We start from the raw sequence: 21,904 nt of genomic DNA, 5'->3' as shown, positions 1-21,904 counted from the left end.
TTTTTTGTTTCACATTATCACTGAGAAGTAGGTATAAAGAAGCCAGAATGTGGTCATTAAATGCTGCTAAACCCTTGAATGTTGATTTATAAATTACTGTAATTCAAATAATTTTCATGAGACAAAGACAAAACATTTCAGAACCTTTTTTTTCCGGAATTGAGGAAATTGTTCTTAATTCTGCTGTTTCTAAATAGTGGTTTGTTTGGGGGTTTTTTGCTGTTACTGCTTAAAGAATAATTATTACCTTAAAGTATTTTTTTAAAATCTCCTAAGTAATAAATTCCACCCAATAAAAGACAACATGCAGAGAGTATCATGCCAGAACATTGCTGGCGTGCCCAAAACCTCTTGGCAGGATGGAGGCGGTGGCTCCTGGGGCCTGGCCCTTTATCTTGTAAAGTCTCAAGCTGCCATGGGAAGTCCCTGTAGGACATGCTATTGTTTAGGAGTTCCATTTAAAATATTTGGCAGTATTCAATTTTTTTTAAAGTTCTGGAAATCTAAACTGTAAGCTTATTCAAATATATTATTTATTTACTCCAGTAGCCAACACTGCCAAACAGAACTCAAGAAGAAAACAAACTAGAGAATCATGACTCCTAGAAAATGATATTTTTTCAGAAAGCAACAAAACAAAGTAACCCCAGCCTTGTTTGGGGCATTAAAATGGCGTTTTTTTATGATATGTTTCTTCTCTCCTCTTTCCTCTTTATTCAGAAATAATCATCTTGTTACCAAAGGCACACAGCCCATTCTGGAGATGTTTACCAGGGGCCATTCCCTCCCTTTTTGTTTTTGGAGAGCCAGAGCAGAGGCTTTTATTGAGAGATACAGTGAGAGGACAGAGCTCCTGGCTCATGCCAGGAGGGGGCAAGAGAGCCCCCTTCCCTTTTAATTTTGCGACCTTCCTAGTGGTATGACTTTCATCCTTTTGGCAGGCAAGGGATTACTAGATGCACTGAAGGGAAATGCAAGCCTTTCTATGATTGTAGACTGAGCAAAGGGTAAAGAACAATATTTTATTTTTTCTTTCAATTACGTGCAACAAAAGACACAGGCTCCCAAAGGTACCTTCAAGAATTTGTCAACTAATATCATGATAGCCTCCTATGTGTTGAAAGGCTTATCCATCTAGGCTCAAGATTCCACATTTTTAAAAAAGGAAGGGCTGAAACTTTCCACGATGTTCTCTATCCAGGGTTTCACAAACACAGGTAGATCCAGATATTTTTTTTCCTGTTAGAGTCCTGAGTTAAGTCAGGGTGTACATAGGTAATGATCTAAAACTTATCTTTGAAAGGAAACAGCCTGTATTTCTACAAATTAGAGTGTAGCATTGCATTGCATTTTTACTATGTAAGACAGCACCATTTTTCACCTGGTCTGAATTTATCTGTTAGCCTTTCCTTCCAAATTTGAATCTAATCCATCACCAGGCTAAGTAACTGATAGAGATCTAACTAAGAATTAACCCATAATACAAGTTCAGGGAAACCTGTGGCATTGAAGGTATGATGACATAGTTCTAGTGTTAGGTTGGACTCAGTCCTATTATTACTGTTTATGAAACTCCAAATTTGAGTAATGGCCCAGAGCTGGGAGTGAGTGGGATATGAAAATGGAACAGTATTCTTTCTTCTGAGAAGTCTTCTGATAAAGATTTCAATTCATGATAGAAAAGCATTTCCCAAATTAAGGTCATTTAATTACGTCCTGGTAAGCTGGTCCAAGCACACCTTTTCCTGAAAGAGGTCCTTCCACCTGGTGCAGTTAATGGTGACTGATATTTCAAATCCTCTTGGTGCTAGTTAGTGTCACTTGGATGAAGAGTCTTGCTGATTTGCTTTTCTCTCTTAAGTGTCACCTTGGGAATCCCAACATTCCCTTTGAAGCACTGACTCTGGCATCTCAATTTGTAAACCAGCATAACATGTTGTACTCGTAACAGACACTTTGTGGCGATGTTGCAAGGGAGCAAAAAAATGAATGAAATGAGTTGACTTCTTAGAGAATGATGCCATAGACTAAGACGTAAATCTGCTCCAGAAGTTGGGTGGTGAAGGGGGTGGAGAAAGGCTTTGGAATCAAATGGAGCAGGGCCTAGAGGCCCAGCTGCAGCATTCAATAGCTGTGTGAACTTGGGCAAGTGAGCCTATCTGGGCGCAGTTCTCCACCAAGAAAGATCAGGGTAGTAATCCATTCCTTATTGCATTATTAAGGAGACTAGAGATAAACATGCAAAGCACTTGGCGCATAGTACATGTTCAGTAAGTGGTGGCCACTGTTATCATTATTACTGTTATTACCACTTCTGTGGCTGCTCTTACAGCTGCTGCTGTTTATTTACTACTGTTATTTTGTTGCTGTTATGACTCCGATTGCCTGAGGAGGGCTGTGAGGAAAGAGGAATCACCTTCTCCAGTTCTAAACAAATGAGTCGGTACCTCGTCCTAGCCCACCTCTCCGGCTGGGATGGGAGAATGACCAAGTGCTTTGGAGTCAGATGAACTCAAGCGTAACTGCTGGAGAATGATAGGACCACGGAGGTTACGAGAACCTGCGTATGATCCCAAGGCTGAGTTTGTGTGGCTGTGAAAATTGTTTCCCCCAAATCGGATATTGTCAGAGGCGTAGAGATTCAGCTCGCTGTCCACATTTAATCTTTCAAAGCTGACAAATACTTAGCACACTTCAAATTGGATTAGAAGTATGTAGGCTTTGTTGTGTGGATATTATCATAAACATTTATATGCCAGCAAGTGTCATATGGGGAAGATTATTATATATGCTTGGTACATGGTAGTTGAACTAAAGCTTCCACTTAATGAACTGAAATTGCACTCCGTGTTCTTTTTTGTTGTTGTTAATCCGAGTGAAAAGTAAACTCAAGTGTAACTCTGATGATGCCTTCTACAGTGATGCAGTTGGAGTGTCTTGAAGTGTTTTGTGTTTGAAGCAGAGTGGGACAGAGTGTTTCACTTACTCCCATCACCGGTGTCCATATATAATCCAGTGCCATCCAAATACTTATTGGTCCTACTCTGTTCATTCGAATGGGGAGACGCTAAGATTAGCACAAAGATACCTTTGTCATTAAAGAGGTTACTGTCCAGTAAACCTGGCTGCTATATTTAATCTATGATCAGTTTTAAAACTTTACTTTTCATTACAAACTCAGATAATAGTTGAAAGAAAGTATTTTGAGCAGTAAAGGTTCAAGTTCAATCCTTTTATTCTTCAGCTTTTCGTTGAGCCACTATTTCTGATGTCAATCACCACATTAATTAAGCCTTGAATTCCCTACCCCAGCCCTCATCATGACTCTTCCATTCCTTTCAACTGGCAGGCATGGGTAAATAATGAGCTGCAACATTTTTTTAAGGTCTTGAGCTTCTATCCGAACCCACAAAGTACCCTATGGAGACATGTATACACTAGTAGCAATGAGCAAGTGTTTCTTTTATTTTTATCATTGTTTTGGAAAACCATACGATTGCCAAAGACAGCATACACACAGTCAGTTTGGATTCATCCCAGGCTTTAAAAAAACGTGCAAAGCACATTAACGGTTGTAATGTATACAGTTGAGGCTGGAGTTGTTTTTTTTTAACATGCCTTCCAGCTGTACATTTGTAATGCTTAATTTAGGTGTAAATTCTATGAAGAATTTGATATGATCCAGAAGTTTGTTAACTATTTTAAATGGTCATTGATTTGGCCAAATTCCATTCTTTGCCATAAGAACATTATCCACACAACGTTCCATTAGTGGCAATAAAACTCCCGTGCTAGATTTGCCTCTGAAGTCAAGTGGTAAAATGGACCTGGAAACAAATGAACCACAGTCCGGGAGAGTCCGATTAGGCCTGGAAAATACAGTGGAAATACCTGGCTATGGAGGGTCCCCAAAGTTTTCCAAGTTAGGTGTTCCTGCCTTAATGCCACCATCCTCCCGCCCACCTCCCACATTCCTCTGTCCACCTTTCACCGACTATACCTGTGCCCAGAATTATTCATGTTTGGGGTTTTTATTTCATGATTTGAATTCATTTTTGCAATTTCCTTTCACATTTCTAGGGTGCTTCTTGAAATGGACGCTAAACTACAATTCCGGGTTTATGTGTTTAGGAGACGCTTTGCTATACTACAAGATGCAAATGATGAATGTGCAACTACTTTAGTATCCCCGTTTTTAAACCCCCATTGTACTTTAAAGGAAGAAAATGCCTGTCAGTTGACAACTTGTTCCTGTTTTTCAGTCTTGATATATGTAATTGGTTATAAAAGGGATGGAATGCCCATAGCCTGCTTCAGGGTACATTGAAGGATGTTTTCTTCAGATTCCAGTTCCAAAGTGAGTGATTTCACATATTGAGTAGTTGTAATAACCAGCTGTAAATTATTGGAAAGAAAGCCTATTTCTAGCACCTGAACTCCGTGTTTCCTATTTGTGTGTAACCCCAAAACAAGTGTCTACTAGTTTCATCCGCTAGCTTGTAACAGCAGTCTTCTAGGCGAAGAGCAGAAGATACCGCCCTGGGAGTGAGGCCTTTCTTTTCACTGCCTGTGTAGGAGTGAATTAAGGTTTGGACCGAGGATGAGACAAACAGGCCTACTGCCTTTGGTATCTTCCATAGAATGTCAGAATGCCAAGTATTTGGATCCTTCCAGAAAGCTCTCAATAGAATCAGAAGTGCCCATTTAGGAGAACTGGAAAAACTTCCACCTCCCAGGCAGCACCGGCGTAGCACTATAATCTGAGAACTTTGGGCACTGCTTAATTCATTCTCAGGATTTGGGAATAAAGTGCTAAATGATTTTCCCAAACTCTAAGAACCCCTCATCTACCTACCCTCCATCCATCCACTCGCTCACCCACCCATCTGTGCATTTCTTCAGCAATTATTTGTTGAGAATCTATGCAGCAAGCATGGCACTAGGTACCGTACTTTGAATCCAGTGGGGAAAGAGAGACAGGTGTCCTGTCCTAATGATGCTTTCCTTTGAGGGAGGTCAAGCCTTTTCTGCCTGAGGTCCTCTAACCATAAGAAGAGGTAGGGAGAGTCTCACTAGAGAGCGCTGGTACAGGTAGATTTCATGGTCACCAGATAGACTGTTTGGTTGGGATCCTCATTTCCTACGTCATATGTTCAACTTGGATGGAACCGTCTAAACTGGAATAACAGACCTTTATGGCCTTTGACTCCCAGGGATGAGGTACTGGGTCTCATATGATCAAGTACACACTGACTCTCATACTTTGAAGCAGCGCACCATTCTGTACACGTGACTCATTTAGCTCTGAACGTCTTTCTATGAACCACAGAACATTCTGTAAGCAATAGCTAGAACCGTTTGCGTGGAATACTGACATCCCAGGAAATAGAGTAAGGTCACAGACAGAACTCCTTGGACTGATTTCATAAGTACTTGGTGCTATGAAGAATTTGGTAATTTTCGAGATCTTGGAACATTGCAGAGGCCCCAGGTCTACTCTCCGAAGGCCTGCAGATAGCATGCAGGCTTCTGCCTCTTTCTGAGCTTCCATTCCCATCTAATCACTTGTGTGACAGGGGTGAACTGAGGCCTGATCACCCTGTTGTCCCTACAACAGGATTGTAATAGAGCCACTTCTGGTGTTACTATGTCCAGTAACTGCTGGTCCTGATTTCCTCTGTAAAGCCTCCAGAACTCAATGGCCATTAAAATACACACAAACAATTCTAGGTTCCACAGGGAGCCAGGAGCCGCCCCCCCCCGCTCCCCCCATCTTCCAGCCTCCCTCTGACCTCAAGGGCTGGCTATAACCAGAATCAAACCCCTCTGACATCCCCACCTACAATGGGCTCCTAAGGGGCCCTGTTTTCTAGACCCAGGATCTTGACTAGGACTAGAATACTCTTTTTAAGAGCTAGAGACCAAGAGCAGTAGTATCAAGTTCTCTAGCAGTATCCTTCCATCTCGACAAACAAAACATCCCTGTCTGATTGGTCCACCTCCGTGCTGCTCCATGTGTGTACTGTGGCGTAAGCATACATAGCAACGTCTCCCAGGGCCCTTCAGGTTGCCTTTGTATCCTGAGCCCCAAAGACGCCATATTTCATTACACCACCATGAATGAAGGTCCCCTTAGGTACATTAAAAAATTTTTTTTTGATTGTTTGGTTATTGGGGGAGCTATAGCTGCAAATAGTTTGTGTTAATTTTTAAGAAACCAGTTAAATGGTTAAATTCAGGAACCAGTATAATCAAGTTTAATCATGAAGAGAAAGTTAAATATGTGGTTCAGTTTTTTTAGTTATTGGGGAAAAAAAGAATAACATTGCAAAGAAAAATCAGATAAGAGAGTAAAATTCACAGTGCTAACATGTGGTTGAAGCAGTTTTGGAGGTCACAGGTAGTGTAAATTCCCTGATTATTACCAGACAGAGATGAGCTTTATTTTAGGAAGATGGATCATTATCAAGTTATCCATCTGATCTAGAGCCAGCAGCACGATCTAATGATTTCATCCCTGGATTATTTTTAATATACAGAATTAAAGATGTATGGGGAGCGTTTGTTATTTTAATAGTATAGTTCTCTCCTAAATTGCTTTTGTTAAGTAAAATAATGTTGCATTGCAAGAGAGTGTGTATTTTCTTAGTAATGCTTCACAGTTCCTTGTCTTACAATTCAATAAATCATCTTACACCTGTCAGCATGTATAGTCTAAGATTTACTGCCTGATCCATTGTGTGGTAGATAGCTCCTTGGCCGGAGAGCAATTTCTGAAACTAATTTAATCAAAGTGTTTTTGTAATAGAGTGAATTCTGGCTTGATGTCTCAAATATGAATTGATGTCTTCAGAAACATATGATTTAATCCAATTCAATTTTGAAAGAGAATTCAAATTGGCTTTATGTGATTTTTGTTATAGAGAGGATGTCTTTAGTTGCATTACTATTTTTTATGTACTCTTTTATCGAGCAAATTTTTATTGGTGCCTCTATTTGCACAGCTAGCCCTTTGCTAGATTCTGAGATGCTGTAGGGGAACGAAAATAATTCTGTTGGTAGAAAGACGCAGCCAAAGCAACTGACATGGCAGTTATTGGCCAGTGAGTAATCCTGTTCAGCTGAAGCTCAGTGTTCATTTTGCAGGACAGTGCTAATTATAACTGGCTTCTACTGGGGAAATTCTGAACTTAAATATAGTTTGAGGACATTGTATGCCGACTTGGGAGTTTGAACTTGATCCTGTAAGACTGGACCGCTTTTGGACTTCAGAAAATGTGATGGTAACAAGTTTACTGTGAAGGTTACTTCCGTGGCCAAGCATGGATCTGCTTGGCAAGGCAAAAATTAGAAGAATGAAAACCAGCAATTGATGGAAGATGGTTAGAGTGGTAACCTTGGGAAGAAAAGGGAACGCTGAAACCGAGGGTCTTTTCATGAACAACCAAACCTCAGAGAGAGTTTAATAAATAGGAGGCATAAAGGAGAGATCAAAGTCTAAGATGATATTGCAGTTTTCACCCGGAGAATGGGAATCTCTTTGGTAAAGACTGGAAAGGGGGAAGAAACTTCAAAGGGGCAGGTGATGTTGTTAAGAATGTTGAGTTTAAAATAGCAGGGGATCATCAAAGCTAAATATTGGTGTAGATGGGAAATGAGAGACCAAAGTTTAGGTCTGAGTTGAGATCTGAGATTGCAATTTATGTATTATCAGGACAGAAGAGAGTTGAAGCTGTAAAAGAGTATGTGTTTGCTGAGAGAATGTGTATATATGAAGTCACTGTTTTGTCATAATTGTTTGGAGTTGGAGAGAACATGTTCTCGTGAAAAACTCTTGAAGTCAGAATTACATGGTGCTAAAATCTGCCTTTAATTATAGTAAATGCATTTTGAAAATGTATTCATCAGCTATATAAGTGACACTTCATTCAAGTAAAAGTAACACATTGGAGAAAGGCAATGGTTAATGGAAGGCCACTGTAAGATTTACTCTGGCTATTTACCTATTGAGCCATCTCTGATGTCATATGTTAACATTCTGCCTCCCTGGAGTGTGACCTATCACAGTGGTCCACCAAGGTCACATACATTTGAAAATCAAATGACAAAAGTCACACTAAAAAGTCCTGAGAGCAGTTTAACATGTTTGCTTTCAGCTCTACACATTTTGTGTCAAGCCAAATCTTGAAGAGGTGCATGGACTCCAACCAGTATAGTTGGGGGAGGGGGAGCATTATTTTTTTTTTTTCATCATAAGCAGGTGGGTTTCGATCCTCTGCTGGCAGACCGCTGTCTCCCCCTCTCAACACCACTTAAATTTTTTTTGAACATCATTCATAAGTAATTGAGAATACACTGGGGCAGCTTCACTGAGACTGATTTTTTTGTTCTGGAACATTCTGAACATCTGAGTTCTACATGTGTTTTTCTTAGAAAAAGTTATTCAGAATTGCCAATGGTGATGGGGTAAAAAGCATGGTTGACTGAGGTGCACATCCCTTTCCAAACCTTCCCTGCACTGTGACGTGGGACCATATCCTACCCCCTCCCCCCACCATTCTCCAGCCTTGTTTGCCTCCACGCCTGGGCGAGCGCCTCTCCCATTTCGCTCCCAGTTCCTCAGTGGCGGCTGAAGGAACTAGGGAAAGGCCCGAGAATAGGGTCTGATGACAAGGACTAGGTAACCGGCCAAAGGCGTCCATGAGAAAGGGAGGATGGGAAGAGCGTAGGGGTCACTTACTCCCCCGCTTAGCTTCTCCTCTCTTTACAAAGGTTAAACCCCACGCACTGACGGTTACAGCATTCAAGTAAGTGGTTCTCAAACTTCAGTGCTGAAAGAATCCCCTGGAGGCGTATCGAATTGCAGGTGGCTGGGCCCCCGTCTCCAGGTCCTGATTCGACAGGTCTGGGGCAGGACCCGAGACTGTGCCTTTGCAGCCAGCGCCTGGGGAGGCGGCGGCTGCTGCCCGTCGGTCCACCACGCTACCCCTTGAGAACTCCTGGTCTCCGTCCCAGACTCCACAAGTGCAGGGCAAGATGAGACTTTGTAATTCGGAGTCGTTAGAACTGGCAAGTCTCCTCCTAGTTCTTGGACTATTGCAGCATTTTCTCCCTGGGTTAAAAGCAAATGGCTTTTACAAAAATCTGAAGAGACGTTTATTCTTTGACTTCTTTCGCCAAACCTTGTCTGTGTAAACTAAAATAGATCCCAGGGAAACAGAGTTAGTTCATTTCCTAAATACATTGACCCTTGAATTGTCTTTAGTCATGTATACACAAACCAGCTCTGGGGAAATGGCTTAATGATTTTTTTGGTAAAGCACTGCAAATTAAATAACTCTCCAGGTTTTTTTTTTTTTTGGCTAGCAGAAGAGTGGCCATCCATGAAAGTAATGGAGTGCTGTGCGTGGAGATGGAAGGAATCATTTAAATGTTAATCACTGTGGATTCCATCATTGCGAATCTTTGCATTTCACCTGTTAAGACGACAGAGGAGTTTCTAGTGTTCAGGGCGTCTGTGTTGCCTGCGTGCACAGGGCGGTGAATCTATTCTTTGGTCATCCCAGTTCTTAAATTTTTTCCCCTAAATCTTTGATTTACCGTATAAAAAATCTTGAATTAGAAACATTACTAGTATACTTCTGTTATATTTCTGCTGAAATAATTACTGTTAAAGCCAGCAAACCAAGTTTGTATGATACTAATGCTGCTGCAAAGTATAAACTGAGGTGACCACTCAGGGGTTCTATTTAGACATTAGGAATACTTGAAGGATTCAACATATTTTCAAATTCAAGGCCCTCTAAATTTCTTAGCAGTGGTAATCAGTGTTTGGAATGTAATGCACTGTTTTTGGAAAATAAAGTTCCTGAATTGACATAGATTCACACTTCGATCTATATCTATATATCATTTTTTTTGGTATCATTAATCTACAATTACATGAAGAATATTATGATTATTAGCCTCCCCCCTTCACCAAGTCCCCCCCACATACCCCTTCATAGTCACTGTCCATCAGCATAGTAAGATGCTGTAAAATCACTACTTGTCTTCTCTGTGTTGCACAGCCCTCCCCGTGCCCCCCACACACTATACATGCTAATCGTAATGCCCCCTTTCTTTTTCCCCGCCCTTGTCCCTCCCTTCCCACCCATCCTCCCCAGTCCCTTTCCCTTTGGTACCTGTTAGTCCATTCTTGGGTTCTGTGATTCTGCTGCTGTTTTGTTCCTTCAGTTTTCCTTTGTTCTTATACTCCACATATGAGTGAAATCATTTGGTACTTGTCTTTCTCCACCTGGCTTATTTCACTGAGCATAATACCCTCTAGCTCCATCCATGTTGTTGCAACTGGTAGGATCTGTTTTTTTTCTTATGGCTGAGTAATATTCCATTGTGTATATGTACCACCTCTTCTTTATCCATTCATCTACTGATGGACATTTAGGTTGCTTCCATCTCTTGGCTACTGTAAATAGTGCAGTGATGAACATAAGGGTGCATCTGTCTTTTTCAAACTGGAGTGCTGCATTCTTAGGGTAAATTCCTAGGAGTGTAATTCCTGGGTCAAATGGTATTTCTATTTTGAGCTTTTTGAGGAACCTCCATACTGCTTTCCACAATGGTTGAACTAATTTACATTCCCACCAGCAGGGTAGGAGGGTTCCCCTTTCTCCACAACCTCGCCAACATTTGTTGTTGTTTGTCTTTTCAATGATGGTGATCCTTACTGGTGTGAGGTGATATCTCATTGTGGTTTTAATTTGCATTTCTCTGATGACAAGCGATGTGGAGCATCTTTTCATGTGCCTGTTGGCCATCTGAATTTCTTCTTTGGAGAACTGTCTATTCAGCTCCTCTGCCCATTTTTTAATTGGATTATTTGCTTTTTGTTTGTTGAGGTGTGTGAGCTCTTTATATATTTTGGATGTCAACCCTTTATCGGATCTGTCATTTATGAATATATTCTCCCATACTGTAGGATACCTTTTTGTTCTATTGATGGTGTTCTTTGCTGTACAGAAGCTTTTCAGCTTGATATAGTCCCATTTGTTCATTTTTGCTTTTGTTTCCCTTGCCCAGGGAGATATGTTCAAGAAGAGGTCACTCATGTTTATGTCTAAGAGATTTTTGCCTATGTTTTTTTCTAAGAGTTTTATGGTTTTGTGACTTACATTCAGGTCTTTGATCCATTTGGAGTTTACTCTTGTGTATGGGGTTAGACAGTGATCCAGTTTCATTCTCTTACATGTAGCTGTCCAGTTTTGCCAGCACCATCTGTTGAAGAGACTGTCATTTCCCCATTGTATGTCCATGGCTCCTTTATCGTATATTAATTGGCTGTATATGTTTGGGTTAATGTCTGGAGTCTCTACGCTGTTCCACTGGTCTGTGGCTCTGTTCTTGTGCCAGTACCAAATTGTCTTGATTACCATGGCTTTGTAGTAGGGCTTGAAGTTGGGGAGCGAGATCCCCCCCCCCACTTTATTCTTCCTTCTCAGATTGCTTTGACTATTCAGGGTCTTTGGTGGTTCCATATGAATTTTTGAACTATTTATTCCAGTTCATTGAAGAATGCTGTTGGTAATTTGATAGGGATTGCATCGAATCTGTATATTGCTTTGGGCAGGATGGCCAATTGGATGATATTAATTCTTCCTTATCTATATATCATTTTATTACTGTGCTTATTACATATATATGCTTCATTACCAAAGTATTCCTTTTATTCTGAAAAATCCTTAAAGTATAAAACTAGTAAATTGGATACAATGTTCATTTTTGTTCACTGCATCACAGATCCAACGACTTAGCAACCCGATTCATCAATTTTGAGCGATAATTCTTGTGCTTGGCTACTTTAGACTCTTCTGAGGAGTTTTAAGATCCCATTCACTGGACCTCACCCCAGTTTAGTAACTCAGACTTTGCAGAGCAAGCATGGTATTTGTACAGCCCCCCCAGGTGGCTGCAGTGCACACGCTGGGCTGGGCTCCACTGCTCCAGTGGACAGCTGTCATCTTCCTTCCATAACTTCCATGGTTCTTTAATTTTGACTCAGGCAAAATCACCTTGATTGGGCAAAGACAGCATCAGTCCTACTAATTGCAGAGGAAATGGCTGAGTGAAGGTGGTGAAGTCAGGGACAGAGGATGCCGTGAATTAAGGAATTTGAGATTCAGGTTCTGAATCTGAAACATAAGGAAGGTTCTGCCTTTGAAGGTTACTCAGGGCTGAGAAACAATGGCATGTTTCCATAGTCTTCTTTATTCTCTAGGCTGTCCCAAATGGGGAATTCTAAGTAACATTGATTTTTTAAATTCTTAACAGACCAGACCCGCTTGGAATGGAATGGAATTTTAATTTTTTTTTTGAGTCAGAGTATCACCTCCCTTGACTTTACTACTCTTTGCATCACCCAGATGAGGCTATGAATTTTGTGAACAATAAGAACCCTTCCAGGGATTGCCACAAATTCAAGAGCAAAGCTGACCATGTATTGAATTTTAGTAATCATTTTCAGCAGCTGGCCTTTATTACCTATGCCAAATTATTAGATCAAAGACTTGATTATTTTAGCTTGAAATATATCATATATTCACTTCAACCAACATGAGGTATCTGCAGAGTGTAAAATACTGGCTTAGAAAAAGATTTGGTCTGCCCACAGTATCTTAAAAGCAAAAAAGGTATCTCCATTTATCGAAGGCTAAGCATCTACCATAAGACATTCAGATCTGGTAAAGATGTTTGACGGTATCAGTCAAAACCCTATTTAAGCAGAAAGGCCAGAACATGTTTCTTAATGAGTATCTAGCAGCGTCATCATCTGCTTAAGGTGGAGGAAAGGGGATAAGATCAAAATTATTCCATCTCCAAGTGATGGAAGAAGTAGAGCTGGAAGTGACATATACAAACAGCATGTATGACAGCCGTCATTATCGGGATTTTTATAGACTGGTAACGATCCCAAGCTTTTGGTCCCTCTGAGGTATACTTATGATTAAGAAAAGAGAAACTGAGGGGAACAGAAGTGATGGAAACAGCATTAGTGAAGTAACTCCACATTCAGCATCCACTAACAACTCAACACTTTATACTTATTCAAAAATGGGAACGACTGTTTAATCCTCATAATGTGCCTTCTTTGCCCATTCTTTTTTTTTATTAAGGTATCATTGATAAACAATTTTATGAAGGTTTCACATGAGCAACACTGTGGTTTCATCATTCACCCTTATTACCAAGTCCCCCCCACATACCCCATTGCAGTCACTGTCCATCAGCGAAGTAAGATGCTATAGAGTCATTACTTGTCTTGTCTGTGCTGTACTGCCTTCCCCGTGACCCACCAACATTATGTGTGCTTAATCATGATACCCCACAGTCCCCTTCTCCCTCCCTCCCCACCCACACTCCCCAACCCCTCCCCTTTGGTAACCGCTAGTCCCTTCTTGGAGTCTGTGAGTCTGCTGCTGTTTTGTTCCTTCAGTCTTGCTTTGTTGTTATACTCCACAAGTGAGGGAAATCATTTGGCACTTGTCTTTCTCCACCTGGCTTATTTCACTGTCTTTGCTCACTCTGAACCGTGTTCTTGAGATAGCAACCTTGACCCAATTCAAGATCCTTTCTTACTCTTTCCCAGTCTGAATCTTCTGCTTCTCTGAACAAAAGTTGACAGAGGAATTTCTTCAGACATTGCATTTGACCCATGATTTAAAGCTATTTTTTCTTCTGTGAGTTAAAAATTATTTTGGTCTTCTCCCTTAGAATTTTGAGGACCTGAGTGATTGAAATTTTAGACATAACTCCTACACTCTCGTAGTAGGGGTTGAAAATGTTAAGCAAATTGAATTACATTGAAATTTTAAGACCATCTGAGCCAACAGAGAAAATGCTCTGTATTAATTAATAAAATGTGTTTAGAATCATGTCTTAGAAGATGTTTTTATTATTTTTAAGGAGACAGCACGTTTCTGTGAAGGACCACTACTACTCTGTTGTTGTAGCTCAGAAGCAGTAACAGACAGACCCATACACAGTGGTGGCAGCTGTGTTCCCATAAAACTTTATGGACACAGACATCTGAATTTCACGTACTTTCCATGGGTCACAAAATTTGATCCTTTTGATTTCAAAAAAAAATCATTTAAAAGTGTAAAAACCATTTTTACCTAGCAAGCCATATAAAACCAGGCGCAGGCAGTATTTGGCCTATAGCCTGTCATTTGCTGACCCTTGGTTTAAATGAATATTTTCCCAACCATCTTGAAAGTTTTCATTTGAGCAAACATAATTAACTGCTCTTAGTCTGTTTTCCAATATTCCCATAATCCTTTCACCATCTAACTCTTGACTGACGAATTGGTAGCCTCTCTTGAGTCAACCCCGTGGATCTGTGGTGGCTGTGTTGAGAAGGATTCAAGAACCTGAATAGGAGCAAAGGAGTGTACGGAATGCTTCCCGTATGTCCCACTGATAACTGTTACAACCATTTTCTCTGCAACATTTTTCTCCAGGCATCTGCAATGGAGATCATTATTTTTAAGTTCTAGGTTTTCAAAGGTTCCTAGTAGTCCAGCTTCCTTCACTCAGTATAGATGCTCAAAACTGACACATGCATTTATTGGTCAATTGTCAGCCTCTTATAGGCAGAAATAGGGCCAGGGGTTGAGGAGTGACCAAGAAAGTCCATTCTCATCTCTGATACCTGTAAATAAGTAGTCGTCATTGGATCTGCAAAAATTATAACTAAATGAGTGTGACTATATGAAGATAATTATTTATCTCCATTAACATTTGAAAGTTCTTTTGGACCATAAATGGTATTTAAAAATTGTTCCCTGTATATTATTGACTACCAGATTAGAATAATAAATACTGAATACTCTGACAATGGAATTTATAAATATCAGGAGCAGATTCTGTGGAGTTAATAGAGAAATATCAAATAAAACCTGACAAGGTAAATGCAGTATCATATACCACAATGGCTTAAATTGTAGTCCATGGAACACTAGACTTAAATTTGTATGCAGATTGGTTTTTATTATGTTTTTGAAGTTTCCTGGGCAACCTGTCTTGCCAGGCCCTTTGGAAATGTTGACTATTATAACCAATGAAAAAGGACATTAAAAAATAAAGCTGGCATAAATCACACATCCTGTGGTCTGCCACAGCTGAACCTGAAGATAGCCTTAAGCTCCTGCAACGTAATTACAACATCTTAAGAGTTTAGTTACGTATAAAGAATTTATGCTTTTATGCAGGTGGTATGTGTTAATGCGGGTGTGTTTTCCTAGTAAGGATTGTGATTATAGTTTCTTAGCAGAAAATAGACGGATTGTGGCACTCGACATGTTCATAACCTGACTGTGCTGGAGTGGAGGTGTTGGGTGTCAGGGCTCCGAACACAGTTCCCGAATGTCGCTCTGAATATTGTGGAATGAAACAAGCCAGATCTGTGTTTACCTTGAAAGGCATCCAGACTTAATATTATAGTTTAAAGACATTCTGAAGCATTGACTTCAGAATAAGAGCAAACATTCTTTAAGGCCTGGACAAACCCGAAAGGAATTACTGAAGTCTCCTGTTTCAGGCATACATTTTAATAGTAGTGCTCAATGACAAGTCTTTAATTCCCTGCAACCTGACTCTTAGGTACAGGTCTCCAAAGGCTAAAATTAGGGGTGTTTTTGTCTGCTTACCTTGCTGTTTGATTGGGGATCAGTGTATGTAAAAGTATAAAGCTCATCTGTTAGGGTGGATTTGCTGTTCTCACTGGTGTCCATACCCATGCCTAAAGGCTCATGCTGAGATTGGTACAAAATCAGCTGTCCCGTCACACACTGCTAAATTCCCCACTCAAATGAGTCTCGCTAAAAACTACATTAGATGAAGGTGGTTGAGTATGGCTCCATGAAAATGCATTTGAAGTGTATGCATTAAAAACAAAAATTGTAGGGGAAATTACTCTTCATTTCTGCATAAAGTACACAGAACAGTCTCATTCTTTAAGCGACATGTGTTTGACAGGTTTGTCTTTCAGAAATTTGACTTGCATCCAATCCTTTGCTTAACATTAGGAAAGCAAATCTGCCTCGCCTCTTTACCTTTAGGACTGTCTTGAATTTATTCAATTTATAAAGCACATCCTTTCCCGTCACAGTCAGAGTACTATGAAAAAATCACCTGGGGAGGAGGTAATGAATTAATAAGGCCAGGAGCAACTTGACTTTGGTTTTAGATAGAATTTGAAATAGCTGTGTCAATGGTAATTGCTAGTCTATGTATATAAACCTGTATTCATAAAAATTTGTTCAACAGTGTAGTATTTGCCTTCCCAGAAATCTTGTGGGCTGATAGAGTTATACAGCATTTCCTTCAGAATGCATCTAAACTGTCAAGCCTCTCTTCTTGAGTTCTGACTCGATGCTGCCAATGAGGAAAGCCCTAAAGCGTAGAAGGCATTGTTGTAACCATCTATAGTAGTTGTTAAATGAACCCATTAGCTGATTTACTACATTATATTTCAGAAGGGTTGTCCAGTGAATACTCAGTTTTGCATGCTAATTGTTCCCACAGTGAACCTTTGAGGATTTATAATGGGAAGGGACGGAACAGTGTTGGGTATACAGTTGGTGCTCAGTACATAGTGTGGGTTCATTCTATCTCTCTTCTTGGTGGTTGAGTTATTTCCTGCGATGCGGATTCATTCCAGGGGGAAGAGCATATGCCATGGCCCAGGAGGGGGCTTGGCCTCTGGGCCAATCTTACTGCCTATATTTGTAAATAAAGTTTTTGGGGAGCACATCGCTGCCCATCCATTTACATATGGCCTCTGGCTATTTTCTTACTAAAATGGCCCCGACCTGAGTAGTTGCAACCGAGAGCTTATGGCCAACAAAGCCTGAAATATTTACTACCTGGCTCTTTACAGACACCATTTACTGACCCCTGTTCTAGATTCTAATGCTGTGTGATCCAATAATGTAGCCACTAGCCACATGGAGCAATTGAGTGTTTGAAATGTGGCGGGTGTGAATTGAGATGTGTTACATGTGTAAAACACATGGCAGATTTGAAAGACTTCACAAGCAGCAAGAAGGCAAAAGAATGTGAAAGAGCTCATCAGTTTTTAAATGTTGATCCCATGTGGAAATGACAATATTTTGGATATTGAGTTAGGTAAAATATATTATTGAAATTAATTTTGTCTGTTTTTTAAACTTAAAAAAAAGCATGACTATTAGAACATCGAAAATGTGACTCATGTGGAGGCTCACATTAGATTTCTAGTGACAGTGCTTCTTTAGAGCCTGAAATTTAAAGGATCTGTGACCTCTTGAAAAAGAGAGAGGGAAGATGGGGGAAGAGAAAACTCTCCCTGTATTAACAAATAGCTCTCAAAAGCAATAAAGTCTTCATTAATTTGAGCATGCCTCATAAGAAGGGGAGTGTTCAACAGTAATGGCTCAGGATGTCTGCGGAGAAGGTTTTAGCTGAGTTCTCCCAGAAGAACCTCACTCAGAACTGGAATCCGGAAGCTACCAGGAAGCATTTGTGAGGGAAGGGAGAGCGGGACAGAGGGGAGAAGGGAGAGGGAAGGTGCCTCGGGGGCCCTAACTCAGCCTGGCTGCTGGGGCTCCTCCCCGTGGGGCCTTGGGCGCTCTGAGGAGGCACTGGGAGTGCCCCCCACCCCCGCCCCTCGGAGGGAGGAAGCCGGGCTGTCTGCCACCCACTGCCAGTAGGTGCCGCTTTGAGGGCTGCTCCTGGGGCACTCCCCGCCCCGGGGCTGCAGCGAAGAGCCGTCAGCACACTCCAGCCCAGTGGCCACCCCAGACATGGGGTCGGGTCCCTGTCGTTCCGGGTACTGACGTCAAACTGAATGTTGTGTCCTGCAATTCGTATTTCAACAAACATTTGAGTAGTCCTGGCGTGTGTGTTCATTTCTCCTCTGATCTTAACAATAACACAGTTAGGGAGACTTATCATTATCCACACATTATGGACCGAGGAAGAATGAGCCCGAGAGTCGTTTGTCCAGGACAGCTCAGCTGGAACGGAGGCCCCAGGCTCCTCGCTTCCCACGTGTGGCCACTCCTGCCTGACTCCTTGGATTCCTACCACACTCAGCTCCATAAGGAGATGTAAATATATTGACAGTCTTGAGGTGAGAACAGGAAACTGAAACGGTTCTTTTGTCCTCTGTAGAATTCCATAGATATCCATAGGGAAGTAGATTTTTATATCCACTTGGCCCCAAAACTCTTAACACCAAAAAATACTCTCTCTCCTTTGCACAAAGCACAGTTAAAATCAAGAGGTAATAGGACCTGCTGACCACCACACAGGATGTTAGTGATCCAGTTAAATTCTAGAAAACTCCATAGAAGTCCCTGTAGTGGAAGCTTACGGATGCCAGGCTCACCCAGGACTGGATTTTGTTACCTCTGCATTTCTTGGGCTGTCTTCAAAAGTGTTGTCAGGCCCTTTGGAACCTCCTGGAAGCAAGTCTCTCTCTCAGCCTCATTTCCCTCTATTATGCTTGGAAGTGACTCGGTCACTCTTTGCGGACTTAGTAATACTTGTGCTATTTAAATGTGAACAACCCCAAAGGATAGGTCAGTGTCTTTAAACCACAGGCTTTAGTCTGCATATTAGTTGATCAAAAACAGATTTTATACATGGTATGTACTTAGCAAAGGGAGGGGGAAGCAAGCCGATGTTTGTAGGATCTAAACGTGTTAGATCCTATTTATTTGGCTCTCCTGGTGACTAGCTTTTAGAAAAGTCGTACCTACGACAGTTGAATTGTAAACAGTTACATGATGTGTTTTCCTAGAAATTTCCTGCTCTGAAGGGTCAGCCAAAAAGGAAAGTAAAAGGGTTCCCTACGATTAACATACCAAAACAAGCTCACAAACATGCCATAAAGTGGTCAGGTCTAAAGCAGGGGTAGCGAATAGTGCGATGCCTCAAAATATACTCTAGTCTCTGGCCATAAAGTGATTAGTCATGGCGATTCATTTTCTCTAAACAGTACAAAAGCTTTAGACTTTTGTTGTTGGTAAGAGCTTTGAAAGCAACTTTTTCTTTGTTGCAAACATGAGATCATTAAGTCGCACCTAATTCCCTCCGTCTGGTTTACTCTCCAACTTTTGTTGTGTACCGTCCTCTAAGTGAGAAAGTCATTTTTCTCCTCCATAATATTTATATTTGAGATGCTTTGAGTGTTTTAAAGCCAAAAATGAAGATTTCTTCTTGGTTTTGCTGCCCAGATGAAATATGCACAGAACCTCTTTCTGAATTCTGAACACATGAGAGTTGTAGGTAAAATTTTTGTAAATGGATTTTAATAGATAATAAGCAAGCTTACACATAAGTGGGAAGTCTCCAAGGACTAGAGATGAAAGGCAGTGCAGAATGGTGAGAGGAGGCTGAAGCTGGCTGGGCTGCTCTTGAGAGGTAGAGACGAGATGAGGCATCAGGGACCTGGGGGCAAGGGGCAAAGTGTGCCCCGCACAGGGCAGCCTGGAATTGGAGCCAGCCAGAGTCCCCATGGAGGGCAGCAGAAGCACCGAGCCACACCAGGATCTTTGCCTCCCTGGCAGGTCCATGGGCATGGTGTGGGAGTGCCCTCTCTGGGGAAGCAATCTCAGGTCCTAACAGCAGAGTGGGCCCCTCACCTGGCTGGGCCACGGTAATCCCCCGCTCACAGCACAGGACAAAGCTCGGGTCACGTCACCTGTCAGAGAAAGATCACAGACACAAGGTAAAATCGGGTTCTTGAGGAACATTACACAAACACAGGAAAATATGGAACTGCCTTTTCTCAAAAGAGCTTAAGTATGTTTAGTTCTTTTAAAATTATGAAGGAGGGAATTGCATCCTAGGCACAGGAACAGAAAGTAACTCAAGAAGAAGAGGCAGATGTGATAACCTTCTGGAAATGAAAAATGCATTCATTGAATTAAAAACAAAAATTAAACAATAGGACGAACACCAGACTAATAAGTGTAACTTGTTTAAAAATGACCAAAGGGATTTCTGCTTCTGATTTATGCATTTTAAGCATTAAATAAAAGTGATTCTTTTCCTGAATATACCTTTCTAAATCTAAAATTTAGAAAAGTAGAAGGAGCACACCTTTGCAGAAATAAATTTCACAGCATAGTGAACTGTTAATCAGCTTTATGAAGTTGTAAATTTTCAAAATCCCCCTCATACCCTTTCAAATCCTTTTTCTCAGATGGCATTACGAATCCAAGATATATTTCCTTTTCCATGGAAGTTCCTTTCAGTCCCAACCTACACTGTGTTTGTGGAGTTGTCTATATGTTAAAACACACAGTTGCCCCAATCCTTTGCTGTCACACGTCCCTGGTCTTGGTATGCGACATTGTTCTAGTTGCTGCCCATACAGTACACTTCCCATGCTCACCTCCACCTCCATTCCGTCTTCCCAAGGAATTTTCACACTTGTTCACCCAAAACTCACTGCCCACCCTTCCAGCCTCAGTGAAAAGACTCTGTCTTCTCCGAAACCTTCTCCAGGCAGCCCCAACCCCCTTCTCTCGGGTACAGCATCCCTCTCCCAGTTGCATAGCCATCTGTTTGTGCGCAAAGAGGAGATGCTTATACTTTTGTTTCCCCAGACTTCTCTCAGAGTTTGGCCTATAGCAGATGCTCAGTAAATATGTGTATGAATGGATAAGTGAATGAATGAATAGTATAAGTGAAGAGTGTCCAGAATGAGAAGCAGTGGGGAGCACTTGAGTCTTACCCAGCACACAGGGCAAATTGTGGCTGAAAATAAGATTTAACAGGCATGGCAGGGAAGGTTAAATTTGATGTTCACAAGGAATAGGGATCAATTCTAGATTCTTAAGCAGGAGAATGGTAGGAAAAATGATCTGACATTGACAGGTTGATAGGCAGAGAATAGAAGCATGTACAGTGAAATGTACTATGAGTGAGTAAACATGTATGGGGAGGATGTCTTATAAATGCCTATAAATAGCCATAATGCCAGTAAGAGCTGTGCAATGCAAGCCTTCCTCCAAGGGATTGACCTCAGCCTGCCCGTGAGATGATAAATTCTAAAAATTCAATAGTAGTTGAGTAGATGTGGGAATATGGCTTTATATTATTGCCACACCATTTCTCATTCAGGTAAGACAATGGGAATCCCATTATCTCCTTTCCCCCTCGTTCATGCCCTAGAAGTAACCTATAACCAATTAGTCAGTAAAATATGCCTGAGTTAGTGCAGGAAGCAGGAACAGTTGAAATTTGAACGTTTTTAAAAGATTCCTTTAAATGTGACTTTTCAAAATCCAGTTTAAATCTATAAATACTTGAAACTGCATAGGTTTCATTGAGGTTTCTAAAAATGTATCCGTTGTTTTTCCTGAGTACAAGTGATTTTGTATAAAGTATTCAAAGTATGCAGAATAATATTTTTCTTCTTTTTTGAACAGCAAAACTTAGAGAGTAACCTCACCAACCTTATTAAGAGGAACACCGAACTGGAGACTCTTTTGGCTAAACTTATCCAAACCTGTCAACACGTGGAGGTGAGTATCTATGTGTGCTGTGTTTATACGAAAACGGCTCAATCACGATTTTTATATGCTCACCCTTTATGTATTTTAAAACAGGAATCTTCTTAAAATTAGATCTTTTTCAGAAGCCAAATATTCAAGATGGATGAAATTGGAAGGAACTAGAACCTCAAATACCGTCTCCCCACCCACTGCCTTGTCATGCCCTCACTCCCGTTATGGCTGTCCCTGACCCAGCTTTCTTAGCATTTCTCATATTGCAGATTTCAGTCATCCGTACAAAGAGCAGCCAACGAAAGCACTATTTAGAAGGTGTTGTATTCGTTTTCTAGGGCTGC

General features: G+C 41.0%; 1 protein-coding gene across 6 annotated transcripts in view; it reads left to right on the top strand.

Moving 5' to 3' along the window:
• MID1 (midline 1) overlaps window positions 1–21,904 on the top strand; it is a 338,498-nt gene that overhangs the window by 248,846 nt on the left and 67,748 nt on the right. For all 6 annotated transcript variants that reach the window (XM_036913002.2, XM_036913003.2, XM_036912999.2 and 3 more), the window contains exon 3: window positions 21,483–21,578. In XM_036913002.2, coding sequence (XP_036768897.1) covers window positions 21,483–21,578 — 96 coding nt within the window. The remainder of the gene's footprint in view (window positions 1–21,482; window positions 21,579–21,904) is intronic.

Source organism: Manis pentadactyla, chromosome X, assembly GCF_030020395.1.
Source record: "Manis pentadactyla isolate mManPen7 chromosome X, mManPen7.hap1, whole genome shotgun sequence".
Taxonomy (NCBI): domain Eukaryota; kingdom Metazoa; phylum Chordata; class Mammalia; order Pholidota; family Manidae; genus Manis; species Manis pentadactyla.
The sequence above is the reverse complement of the archived record's forward strand: the minus strand, read 5'-3'. Positions and strand labels throughout refer to the sequence as shown.